At 41.9% G+C, this 13,954-nt stretch overlaps 1 protein-coding gene across 3 annotated transcripts in view; it reads left to right on the top strand.

Moving 5' to 3' along the window:
- UTP4 (UTP4 small subunit processome component) overlaps positions 1 to 13,954 on the top strand; it is an 881,210-nt gene that overhangs the window by 470,259 nt on the left and 396,997 nt on the right. For all 3 annotated transcript variants that reach the window (XM_044082023.1, XM_044082022.1, XM_044082025.1), the window contains one exon: positions 3,423 to 3,519. In XM_044082023.1, the coding sequence (XP_043937958.1) occupies positions 3,423 to 3,519 (97 nt within the window). The remainder of the gene's footprint in view (positions 1 to 3,422; positions 3,520 to 13,954) is intronic.

Genomic DNA, 13,954 nt, shown 5'->3' with positions numbered 1-13,954 from the left:
ACCCTGTTGTAGGAATGTTTGTGTCCTGAAGATTCTACACTTCTTTTCTGGTCCTGGGACCAGTGCGTATGCCAGGATTGCACACTTTTTTAATCCTGGGACGACTGCGCCCAGCTGTCTTTTTTTTTTTAACTTTTTAACCCACCTCTCTTCTTGGTATATGTATATAAATACATTCGATATAGTAGCGTCATCTTGGTGAGACTTTGTGAAAACAGGATACGCCATGTGAAGGTGCTCGCCAAGACTCGAGCATGACTTGAATTTTTGCACTACTGCACTCTGTCTCCTGCTGATCTCAGCTCTCTGTTGTTCTTGGAAGAACTCACCTTGGCACCCTTAAAGCTAACTGCTTCCTCACCCTTCAGTTACCATTTTCAAAAGTTCACCTTTTTTAATCATGATTACCTTTAGGAAGGATTTCAGAACTGCAGTCTTACCTTTAGGAAGGATTTCAGAGCTGCATCCTTACCTTTAGGAAGGATTTCAGAGCTGCATCCTTACCTTTAGGAAGGATTTCAGAGCTGCATCCTTACCTTTAGGAAGGATTTCAGAGCTGCATCCTTACCTTTAGGAAGGATTTCAGAGCTGCATCCTTACCTTTAGGAAGGATTTCAGAGCTGCATCCTTACCTTTAGGAAGGATTTCAGAGCTGCATCCTTACCTTTAGGAAGGATTTCAGAACTGCATCCTTACCTTTAGGAAGGATTTCAGAACTGCATTCTTCATTATGCAAACAGCCATTTTTGAGTTTTCACAAGGGCAAAGACCCATTGCATACCAGGCCATTAACCTCTCTGCCTTCTTTCCAAATCCACAAAACTGAGAAGAAACAGTTTTATTTATTTATTATTTTTTGGGGGGATGTGCATATGTAATTGAGAGTTTACTTGGATAGATCAGAAGTCTTACTCCCAAAGAACAGGGAGGGAGAGCTGATGAGCAAACAGAATGCAGACATTTTCTAAACATCTAGTGCACTGTGTTTTGCTTTTGTTATTTCCTGTCATGGCAGAGCTGTTCCTGGACATGTCAAAGCCCATGCAGCTAGAACTGCTGCAGCCACCAGAGGTGCAGACACTTGGGTCATTTTGGAAGCAGCTACCTGGCTGTCATGCCATAACTTCTTAAACCATGGGCCATCCTTCTGGGTGTTCTTGCTCTCCATCCCACTCAGGGCCAGCCATCCACTGAGCTGTGAGCTCTAGGAGTCTTCCCTGATGTCATGACTGCAACACTGAGTAATATGATGAAGTTACAGATATGTTAGGAACGTTGCATTTTTGTAGATATTTAAGTATATTCACTGATGACTTTGTGAGGATGCTGTTCACAGACTTCAGCTCTGCATGTAATACAGTGGTACCAATGCAGCTGATAGAAAAACTGGCACATTTTGGAATTGGTAAACATGTCTCTAACTGGATCCAGGACTTCCTGATTGAGAACCACAGAGGGTGTGTTGAGGTAAGAGCACATCAAAGTACATCACGATTAACACCTGGGTTCCACAGGGATGTGTTTTCAGCCCACTGTTATTCACCATCCTGACCCATGACCGCTATGCTAAGCACAAGTCCAACCATATCATCAAGTTTGCTGATGACACCACAGTCGTGAGGCTCATCACAAAGAAGGATGAAAGGGCATACAGAGAGGAGGTGGCGCATCTAAGCAGTTGGTGCAAGGAGGACAAACTTGACCTGAAAGTAAACAAGACCAAAGAGATCATCATCAACTTCAGGAAAAGGAGAACAAGCCACCCAGTGCTCAGGATCAATGGAGAGAGTGTGGGGAAGGTTAAGAGTAGAAATTCCTGGGTGCACATACATCAGTGGATCTTTCGTGATCGGGAAACACCAGCCAACTGGTCAAGAAAGTGCGTCAATACTCCAATTTTTTAAGAAGGCTGGAAAAAGCTAAGCTTCCACCTCATATTCTCTCCATCTTCTGTAGAGGTGCAGTAGAGAGCATCCTCACCTGCAACTTCACAGTGTGGTTTGGAAGCTGCACAGTTACAGAAAGGAGGGGACTACAAAGAGTGGTGAGGGTTGCAGAGAAGGTAACATGTTCCAGACTTCCATCAATACAACATCTTTATTCTGCAAGAAGCCTCCGAAAGGCCACCAAAATAATACAGGACAACATGCATCCTGTGCATGGACTGTTTAAGCATCAGGCAGGAGATATCGCAGAATTCTCTGCAGGACTGCAAAATTCAGTAACAGTTTCTAGCCCACAGTGATTAGACTTCTGAACTCTGGCACTAGTCCCAGGGGTCTGGACACTTAAGTCAATGTTTATTTATTTTTGCAATATATACTTGTATTCCAAGTAAGTGCAGTATTTTTTTTATATCCCTAGTTGGTATTATTTAACCCACTCAAGTGCAATATTAAGCAAATAACTTGGGCATTTCAATCTGTAGTGTGTTTTGTATTATTTTAAATAGGGTAGTTAATTTAAATCAGGGGAGGGTATTCTTTTCATATACGAGTGTTGGTAAATGTCTCTGTTCTTTCTTGCATGTATTGGGAGTAGTATTGTATTTGTTAGTTATATTTATTCCTCTGCTTGTATGTGCTGTTTCACTTTCCTTTGTAATCTCAGGAACTGAGCTGATGCACGAAATTTCATGTAGGCTACACATGTGTAGCTGTAAATGACAATAAAGTTTAGTCCGACTTTGATGCAGCCTTAATTTCCCACCCACTCACCACTCATTATTCTGTTCCTTTGCGTATCCCAGGTTTGGGATGTGTACTATTTGCATATCCCAGGTTTGGGATGCATAGTAACTCACCACTCCTTATTCTGTTCCTTTGCGTATCCCAGGTTTGGGATGCGTACTAACTCACCACTCCTTATTCTGTTCCTTTGCGTATCCCAGGTTTGGGATGCATACTAACTTACCACTCATTATTCTGTTCTTTGGCGTATCCCAGGTTTGGGATGCATACTATTTGCGTATCCCAGGTTTGGGATGCATACAACAGTCACTTTATCTGCCATCTTCCCACTGCCCCTTCCAAGCACCATCCTTTCTCTGGACTCACCTAGTGACTGGAGAGGTGATTTGGATTTTAAGTTGAGTCACTACTGGATAACTCTCCCAATCCCACTTATGTTCTGAAACATTGGCATTGGTGGACATCCTCCGTGTACTGCTGATATCCAAGTAGGAGAAAGTCGGTTAAAAATATAAATGGAAGTTGAGCCAGCTGCTATCTTATCTGCAGTTATGGAAAGCTCCTACCACAGCTGTAGTTCTGTTTCCTAGAGATGCCAAAAAATAATTTTGCATCTGAGGGTACCACACATTTTTCTGAGGTGATCATTGAAGATGGACAGTATGAAGTTCTGTTGATCATTACTAGCCACATTGTTGATTTTTTTTGTCTTTGTTTTATTTTTATTCTCAGCGTCGCTTTGTTTCCTGTGCCAAGAAGGCTAAGCTACTTCTGTTTCAGTTCCCAGATCACCTGGAGTTGTGGAGACTTGGTAGCACAGATGTCACAGGTAAAGTGATAGATAATTGTAATGGAAATGAGTTTATCTGTGTAACTGTGTCTGTTTAGTATAACCATGTTTGTGTAATTGTACGTTTCAAAATAAGAGGACTGTGAATTTGTCAGTGGGGTGGATGTTGGCTTGACATGGTTATAACTGGACCCACTAAACAGTCCATGAAGCAGGAAGAGAGTGGTTATGCTGATTAGTGATATTGTTGTCTGTTGGGTCACATGTGAGGGAGCCAAGGCTTGTGCTCCTAATGGAGTTTGGGTACCAGTGAGTTCATGTGTGCATGGATGCATGCTTTCTGTGGCTCTTGCTAGCATATTTTCAGACATCTGACTGCAGAGTTCTAATTTTTTCAGTTAAGTAGATGCTTTATTTTCTTAGAATGTTGCAGGAAAGGCTCAATCAAATCTGATATTAAAAGTTCTCAAAGGGCATACGATTGGGATAGCCCTGGCTTCTGCCTCCAGGTCAGCTGTTTCTCTCCGTCTTCTCCATCCAAGGGTATGCACTTCTGTGGTCAGTACCTGACACAACATCAGTCCTAGACTGAGAGGTCATGCATAGCTGCTTCAGCTGTCATTTCTTTTTTAGACTTACTTAAATTTTAGATCTTAAACCCACCCTTTGGAATGCAAAAGACTTCAAATTTGATGCCTAGAATGTCCAGGTCATCAAATGTCTCTCTCTCTATGCGTGTGTGTGCATGCGTGACTATGTGCACGCTTGCACAGTCACTAGATCAGATCACAGAACATGTCCCAGGATTGTCTGTACTGGAAGAGGGAGGAGCACAACTTGAAGCTTTGTAACACCTGCCGACATTTCACCCTACCTAGCTGAAGGTGCAGCATGGAACAACTTAAGGCCCACTTCGCAGCTTATTGTAAGAGGTGGGGCAGTTAAGAGTGAACAGCACGGGGATCAACAAGATGATCCCTTATATGACCTCAGGCTGGTTCCACAATACTACGTGAACATGAACAAAGAGGAAGTTGTACATCAGTCAGCAGGTAAGTCTGTCCTTAACTTGGCCTTGTAGACTTGGTGTGCTGCTGGTTTTTCGTTGACTAACAAATAGTTGGTCTAAAACCTGTCCTTTGTCAGTGAGAGTGATGAGGGGAAAGAGAGAGAGAGACATGGACTCAGTGCATCCTGAATGTAAAGGTAACCTCCCCCTGTGTCAAGCACCCAAAGTTCATCAGCAGTTAACCTATTCCCAGGAAACACCCCCTAGAAAACTCCAGCCAGAAGTTGCTGTTTGCACTCTGGATCAGAGAATCTTCTCTTCAGAACCCCTCCCCCAAGCTCTAGCAGAACTGACATGTCCAGGGTGCGAACAGTTCCTTAAAGCTTTCTGCATCAGGCCCTGAATTTCTTACTCTTGTTTAAAATGTGTTGGGACAGTCTTCATTGCAGAAGCGCACTGTTAAGGACCATGGACTGACACAGTATTGGGATCTGTGTAGGCCTCCTCCATTCTCTGTGCTGCTGGACACAAAGCATCAAGAGTCCATCATCCAGCCTCTAGTGCTGTGCCCACCTATCCTGTAGATGAGTTTAAGGAAGGTTCTCCCCTTTCCTTCATGTCATGGTAAAGAGACTGTGAGGACCCATATGACTGGAAGGCCCTTAACTCTAATGTCAATAAGGTTATCGTCTACCTAGAATGCTCCCAAGATAACCTACTCCTTTAAAGAAACACTCTGGCGTATAAAGTCTTTTATAAACTGGCCTGCCACCATCCCAACTTCGCTTGCTCCTCCTGTCTAAGTAAGTATTTAGGGAACAAGGATAAGAAGCCCTGGATCATCCAACCTCCCCCACTGTGACGCTGCCTTTTTTTTTTTTTTTTTGCTGTTAAGCAAAAAGAAGCTGTTTTTTGCAGCCTGAAAGCATCCAAGTGCCACTTCTGCTCTCAAGAAGGCAGATCCCTTCTGTAGGCACCCTTCTGAGTGGAGTGAAGAGCCTAAGTGTCCTGTTAGATGCTCTGTCTTGTCTTCTATCACAGCACTTTAGTACTTAGACGCCAGATAAGGTACCTGAAGGTTTGGACAGGGATCTTCTTTGCCTCATTGGAATTTAAGTTACTTTGGTTGACTTCTGCAGATTCTCTTCCAGTTCTTAGTAGGTCAGGCACTGGAAAACCTTTTGGTCCTCCTTCCTCCTTGGGGGGGTGGGGACTAGTTAAGACTCTTACCTGCATGTTCTGTAGTGGGCTTTAATTGTATTTGTGACTGTGTTATGCAGTGGCTGGACAGCAGGCTCAGGTACAGGTCTTTACAGAATGGCATGGCTCAGGCTCTCCTTGCATATGTTTGAGCATAGGCAGACGGTGTTGGGCATCTCCTCTTACCCAATGCCCACACACACTGTGAGACACGATCCTCTATGGTAGGGCCCTCAGTATTTGACTGTATATCTTCTCCAAAGAAGGACCCAGGACCATACTAATGTAAACATTTCTCTGACCCACCCTCAGCCTCCATATTTTTCCTTTTGAGCTCCCAAAGAAGAAGTACACCCTTTTGCAAACTGAGGGAGGCTCCAAAGTGAATGTGTGCATACCACATGTAGCACAAAGATTACAGATGTGTGTGGCAGCCCAGTGAATGTGTGCATACCACATGTAGCACAAAGATTACAGATGTGTGTGACAGCCCAGTGAATGTGTGCATGCCACATGTAGCACAAAGATTACAGATGTGTGTGACAGCCCAGTGAATGTGTGCATGCCACATGTAGCACAAAGATTACAGTTGTGTGTGACAGCCCAGTGAATGTGTGCATACCACATGTAGCACAAAGATTACAGGTGTGTGTGACAGCCCAGTGAATGTGTGCATACCACATGTAGCACAAAGATTACAGGTGTGTGTGACAGCCCAGTGAATGTGTGCATACCACATGTAGCACAAAGATTACAGGTGTGTGTGACAGCCCAGTGAATGTGTGCATACCACATGTAGCACAAAGATTACAGGTGTGTCTGACAACAGAATGAATGTGTGCATACCACATGTAGCACAAAGATTACAGATGTGTGTGACAGCCCAGTGAATGTGTGTATCCCTGGCTGTATCCTACATGAACTCTGGCATGAGCTCTCAGCTCCATTAGACACCCTGTTCAACCAAAGCCTGAGCACCGGCTTCATCCCAGCTTAATGGAGGACAACCACTGTCATTCCTCTACACAAAGGTGGAGCATCCACTGACCCAGGCAATTATAGGCCCATCAGCCTAACTAGCCTGATCTGCAAGGCCATGGAACGCATTATCATGGACCTTAAAAACAAAGACATTGGCAACCTCCAAATGCTTGACCCCACACAGTTTAGTTTTGTCAAAGGGAGGTCATGCTTGTTAAACTTGGTCGACTTCTTCGAAACGGTCATGAAAGCCATGGATGAGGGGAAGACTGTGTCCACCGTCTACTAAAGCCTTTGACACTATTCCCCACTAGGCCATAATAGATACTCTCCCAGCTAGGCATCAACTCATATGTTACTAGATGAGTAGCTAACTGGCTCACTGATAGAACCCAGTCAGTCAAAGTAGGGGAAGCCACCTCTTGCAGTAGACCCGTAGCAGTGTACCCCAAGGATCGGTCTTGGGGCCTCTACTGTTTGGGATGTACTTTACTGAGGTGCAAGCCAAAACCAGGGTCTGTTACTGACCAAGTTTGCAGATGACTGCAAGCTGGGAGCTGTCTTAAATTCCCCTAGTGATATGAACATCCTCCAAGAGAGCCTTACCCAAACTAATGACTGGTGCCAGAAGCATGGCGTCAGACTGAATGCCAAGAAATGCATCATTATCCCCTTTGGGGAAAATGTCACCCCCACTAATTATGACATTAATAATGTACTAAGCATGCAGTTAGTCGTGATGGACTTTGGTACCCAGGTTGATAGTAACTTGACTTTTGACCACCACGTTGCCTCTGTTGTATGGAAGCCTTTCTACATGGCCCACCTCATAAATAAGGGTATTTAATCCAGGAACAAGGAGGTCATAACATCCCTGTACTCCTCCCTTATCAGATCCATTATCGAGTACAGTGCCTCCTTCAGCAGGTACCTTGCCAAGCACATGCAGCAGTTGGATAGACCACAGAGATTCCTGACCAGGAAAATCCAGGGTCTCAAACACGTATCCTATACAGATAGGCTAAAAATCCTGTCCCTCTACTCAGTCTCATATAGAGTGCTCAGAGGTTACCTGTGTGTGGTATACAAGGCCATTGCAGACTCAGCCTTGATGGAGTTGCTGCATATCCGTAAGGCAAACTCCACTTGTGCAACCCTCACACAGAGCCTTAACCTGCTCTGTGGCATTAATAGAACTTGTTGGTGGATAAATTTGTGTCTCAGAGACTCCCTTGTCTGTGGAATAGACTCCCTCTCCATGTTAAGCAGAGTACCTCTCTAGCCCTCTTTAAGAGGAACTTGGATGACTAGAAATAAACCCCTGGGATCCCACCTGTGTCCCTGCTGGACAGGGGAAACAGATGCTGACTTTGAGGGAACATGGACAAAATTCTTGGCTAAGCATATAAGGGCCTCTGGGCCAATAGCTTAGCATCATCCTATGAACCTGTGTAGGACAAAGATTCCAGATATTTGCAACACCCCATTTAATGTGTGCATACCACATGTAGCACAAATATTACAGACCTATGTGTGACACCCCAATAATTTTGTGTGTGTTTATGCATATATGTGTGTGTGTGTGTATATATATATATATATATATATCTAAAATAGATATACAATATATATATATATATATATATATATATGTGTGTAGAATGTTGCACAGACTGTAAATGTGTGACACCGTAATGAATATGTGCATACCACTTGTAGCACAAAGATTACAGACCTGTGTGACATCTCTATGAATGTGTGATAACCACTTGTAGCACAAAGATTACAGACCTGTGTGACATCTCTATGAATGTGTGATAACCACTTGTAGCACAAAGATTACCATAATGAATGTGTGCATACCACTTGTAGCACAAAGATTACAGTCCTGTGTGACATCTTTATGAATGTGTGATAACCACTTGTAGCACAAAGATTACAGACCTGTGTGACATCTCTATGAATGTGTGATAACCACTTGTAGCACAAAGATTACCATAATGAATGTGTGCATACCACTTGTAGCACAAAGATTACCATAATGAATGTGTGCATACCACTTGTAGCACAGAGATTACAGACCTGTGTGACATCTCTATGAATGTGTGATAACCACTTGTAGCACAAAGATTACCATAATGAATGTGTGCATACCACTTGTAGCACAAAGATTACAGTCCTGTGTGACATCTCTATGAATGTGTGATAACCACTTGTAGCACAAAGATTACAGACCTGTGTGACATCTCTATGAATGTGTGATAACCACTTGTAGCACAAAGATTACCATAATGAATGTGTGCATACCACTTGTAGCACAGAGATTACAGACCTGTGTGACATCTCTATGAATGTGTGATAACCACTTGTAGCACAAAGATTACCATAATGAATGTGTGCATACCACTTGTAGCACAAAGATTACCATAATGAATGTGTGCATACCACTTGTAGCACAGAGATTACAGACCTGTGTGACATCTCTATGAATGTGTGATAACCACTTGTAGCACAAAGATTACAGACCTGTGTGACATCTGTATGAATGTGTGATAACCACTTGTAGCACAAAGATTACCATAATGAATGTGTGCATACCACTTGTAGCACAAAGATTACCATAATGAATGTGCATACCACTTGTAGCACAGAGATTACAGACCTGTGTGACATCTCTATGAATGTGTGATAACCACTTGTAGCACAAAGATTACCATAATGAATGTGTGCATACCACTTGTAGCACAAAGATTACAGACCTGTGACATCTCTATGAATGTGTGATAACCACTTGTAGCACAAAGATTACAGACCTGTGTGACATCTCTATGAATGTGTGATAACCACTTGTAGCACAAAGATTACCATAATGAATGTGTGCATACCACTTGTAGCACAAAGATTACAGACCTGTGACATCTCTATGAATGTGTGCGTACCACTTGTAGCACAAAGATTACAGACCAGTGTGACATCTCTATGAATGTGTGTTGCGGTATTCCTTCATTGATTTTTCTCATTCATGACCGCACCACCCCACGATATGGCTAGTGTACCGGTGGAATTAGAATATAATCCAGAGACGAGGATGAGTAAAGAGAAATGGGATTATTTCATCAATAATGCCAATAACCCTTTATTGGCTCTGGATCTGCAGCTTCCAGCGGTTGCTCGTGAGAACAGTAATATTGATAATTTTGAACAATTCAGTGTTTCTATTAGACAGTTGGAGAATGATTTGTACAAATTTCAACGCTTCGTATGGCAGCGCAAGCATATGGAAGCTTGCTTACATTTCAGGATTGTCCCCAGGGGCATGCGAGTCTTGTGCATGTGGACGCTTGCTTACATTTCAGGATTGTCCCCAGGGGCATGCGAGTCTTGTGCATGTGGACGCTTGCTTACATTTCAGGATTGTCCCCGGGGCATGCGAGTCTTGTGCATGTGGAAGCTTGCTTACATTTCAGGATTGTCCCCGGGGTGTGCGAGTCTTGTGCATGTGGAAGCTTGCTTACATTTCAGGATTGTCCCCGGGGGCATGCGAGTCTTGTGCATGTGGAAGCTTGCTTACATTTCAGGATTGCCCCCGGGGCATGCGAGTCTTGTGCATGTGGAAGCTTGCTTACATTTCAGGATTGCCCCCGGGGCATGCGAGTCTTGTGCATGTGGAAGCTTGCTTACATTTCAGGATTGTCCCCGGGGCGTGCGAGTCTTGTGCATGTGGAAGCTTGCTTACATTTCAGGATTGCCCCCGGGGCATGCGAGTCTTGTGCATATGGAAGCTTGCTTACATTTCAGGATTGTCCCCAGTGGCATGCGAGTCTTGTGCATGTGGAAGCTTGCTTACATTTCAGGATTGCCCCAGGGGCGTGCGAGTCTTGTGCATGTGGAAGCTTGCTTACATTTCAGGATTGCCCCAGGGGCGTGCGAGTCTTGTGCATGCCCACCTATGGGGACAGCCATCCCAATCTCCTGAAACAATGGCAAGAGCTTAACATTGATTTGAGTTTCAAGTATATACAGCTGATAATTGATTATTTTACTCCACTTGAGCAAGAGTTAAAGGCAAAAATAGAGCGTCAGAACAAAGAAATACGTGAACGCTTCAAACATAACTCTGTATGAGCAAATTAGAAAATTTATATATGCAGGTACGCTCTTACAGCGATAGACTACAGTTAACTAAACACCGTAAGCTACAGAGGGATCATTGTGATTTCTCTACAGGGAATGTGATTGTTTGGCCGAGACGTGTCAGTCAGGTCCCAGATGATGCAGGGACACACCCCCATTCGACATCTGCAGACATCACGGTGATTGACAATGGGGCAACCACTCCCACAGTGGATAGGACTGTAACGGATGCTTTAAGCGTCAGTTTTGATGGCGTCTTTGCCACACCGCCAGATGATTTATCCATCACAGCAGGCGATGTTAATACACATACACCTCTCCCGAACCAAGAGGCAAACAAAAATCAGTCTGCAAGTAATCACACTGGAGCGATACCGAAACAACATTCCTCACAGCTAGATCATGGCCAGCAATTTTTACCTTACCCGGTAAGAAAACAAAAGGCTCAGAGGGGCCATTCAGACAGCTGGGACCGGAGGAAGCATTCAGAAGAAAGGTTCCAACAAAGACATTGGCGGAAACAGTAGACAATTTATTTTTCAACCTATCAAGGTTTGTGCTTTCTTCATCGGATGTTAGCTTGCTTAATAGAGGGTTAACCTTTATTCCCTCCCAGGGCAGCAGTCTACATGAATTATGTATAGATTTAAGATTGTGTGGGGGGAGAATAGCACTTAAATTATTATTTAATAATCGATGTTTGTTTATACCCAATGTGTATAATGAATTAGAGCAATTTAAATGTAAGAGTGTTTTTTCATCTCCATTACCTACACACATTGAATGTTTTATTAAATTGTGTGAAAGTGATCTATATGAATATTTTTACAATGGGCATAAGAAATGTGCATATTTTAATATGAGCAAAGATGAAAGGGATTCACTGAAATGTTTGTCTGAAGCTAATGCATTAACAATTAGACCAGCAGATAAAGGAGGTGGGATGGTCTTGTTTAATACTGATGACTATGTTACAAGAATGCTTGACATGTTAAGTGATGAAACTATATATACATCAATTGATATGGATACCCTGAATTATATACATAGGATTATAGATGATTCTCTACATGATATGTTGATGTGTAAACAAATTACTAGAGAGATTTTTGATTTTTTTCACAAAGAATGCATCCAGATTCCTGTCATCAAGGGGTTACCCAAAATGCACAAAGGTATTTATCCCCCACCCATGCGACCTATTGTGTCAGGTGATGGTTGGGCTACGGAAAATATTTCCATCTTTATAGAAAGAACACTGAGACCGTTGGTTACTCAAGTACCTACCATCTTAAAAGATACCTATCAGTTGTTAGATTCACTTGAACAACTTGAAACTCACTTAGAAGTTGTGTGGCATTTATTAATTACTCTTGACGTAAAAAATCTTTTCACATGCATCCCTAATGAAATAGGTATTCAGGCTATTAGAGAACTTATTGTTACCAGTACTGATTTTAGCAATGACAAACAGATTTTAGTTTGTCAGTTGCTGGATCTAGTCTTGTTCTATAATGTATTTACATTTAGGGATTTGTTATACCACCAAAAATGGGGAGTGGCAATGGGCACGTCATGTGCCAATACTTATACCAACTTGGTGGTATATCATTGGGAAAAAGAGTTTTTGTTTAATAATGCACTATATAAGAAAGTTGTCATCTACAAGAGATTTGTGGATGACATACTAATGTGGGAAGGGACAAGACAAGAGTTCGAGGTTTTTCTTAATTATCTTGAAAATACGACCGATTTTCTAAGATTTACCATGGAAGCTTCCCACACAGAGATTAGTTTCCTTGATTTGAGCTTAAGCATTCAGAATGGAAAATTAGTATCCTCCCTCTACAAGAAAGCCTGCTGGAAGAATACGCTCTTAAGCTTTGATAGTATGCACCCCAGGCATGTTTTCCCAGGAATAGTGAAGAGTCAGTTCATAAGGCTGAATAGAATATGTAAGGAAGAATCAATGAAAATGGAACAGGTAGATATGATGGAGAATTTATTTTTAGAGAGGGGTTATGATAGAAGAATGATTCAAAGGGTTAAGTCCGAAGTATTTGACCATCATAGGACAACCATTTCAGTAACTCATGGGAATTATGTATCCAAGAGAGGCCCCAGAACTGATAGTACTTATGTAAGACTGACTATCACATATACCAATGACAACAAAGCGGTTAGGAATATCATTAGCAACAATTGGAAAATACTAACTATAGATGAACAGACTCTGAGATTGGTGGGTAACAAACCAAGTTTCGCATATAGCAATAACAAAAATTTGAAAAGGTTGTTATGCCATAACCCAAAGTTAGATGATGGATTGGTTGTAACCAAGGTTAATGGGCTAGGCACCTATCCCTGCAGGCATTGTAATATGTGTAGATACATTATTGAGGATCAGATTTTTGTTCATCCATCATTTAACTATGCTTTCAAACCTAAGTTTCATGCTACTTGTAAGACAGAAAGTCTTATATATTTAGCGACATGTGATACATGTCCGGCTTTTTATGTAGGATTGACTAAAAGGAAGTTAAAACAAAGAATATATAATCATGTTTATGATATCAAACAAAAGAAGGAACAAAATGCGCTAGTGAAACATGTTATTTCCCATGGTCAACATGCCTTTAGGTTTAGGGTGCTGCAAACTGTGTCTTGTAGCAAAAGAGGGGGAGATCATATGAACCATCTTGAAAACACAGAGTTACAGTGGATCTTTAAACTCAGGGCTCATATATTTCCAGGCATTAATCAGCACATTTCCCTTAAACCCATTTTGAAATCTGATAAATAACATTCTTACATATAGATACCTTTCATTAATTAGTGTCAGATATTTTTAGTATTTTTTGTTTTAGTGTGTTAGGTTTTAAGGTTCATATGCATTGTTATGGTTAGGCAAGCATCTGTGATGTTTATGTCTGCTTCAATATGAGATTTGTGTTATTGCATATGTTTTTTATTATCTTATTTTTACATTTTTAATGCATTTTATATGATCATATACTATAAATGATATTGTTATGTATTGATATATACATATATTTTTTATGTTTATTTTTTATTCATATATATGTATTAATTTAGGGTAGAAATACATTGCCTAGATTGACTCTGAGTTTGATTCTAGGTTAATGCTCC

This window comes from Protopterus annectens, chromosome 8.part1, assembly GCF_019279795.1.
Source record: "Protopterus annectens isolate FY-2018-M chromosome 8.part1, PAN1.0, whole genome shotgun sequence".
NCBI classification, from domain to species: domain Eukaryota; kingdom Metazoa; phylum Chordata; order Ceratodontiformes; family Protopteridae; genus Protopterus; species Protopterus annectens.
The sequence above is the reverse complement of the archived record's forward strand: the minus strand, read 5'-3'. Positions and strand labels throughout refer to the sequence as shown.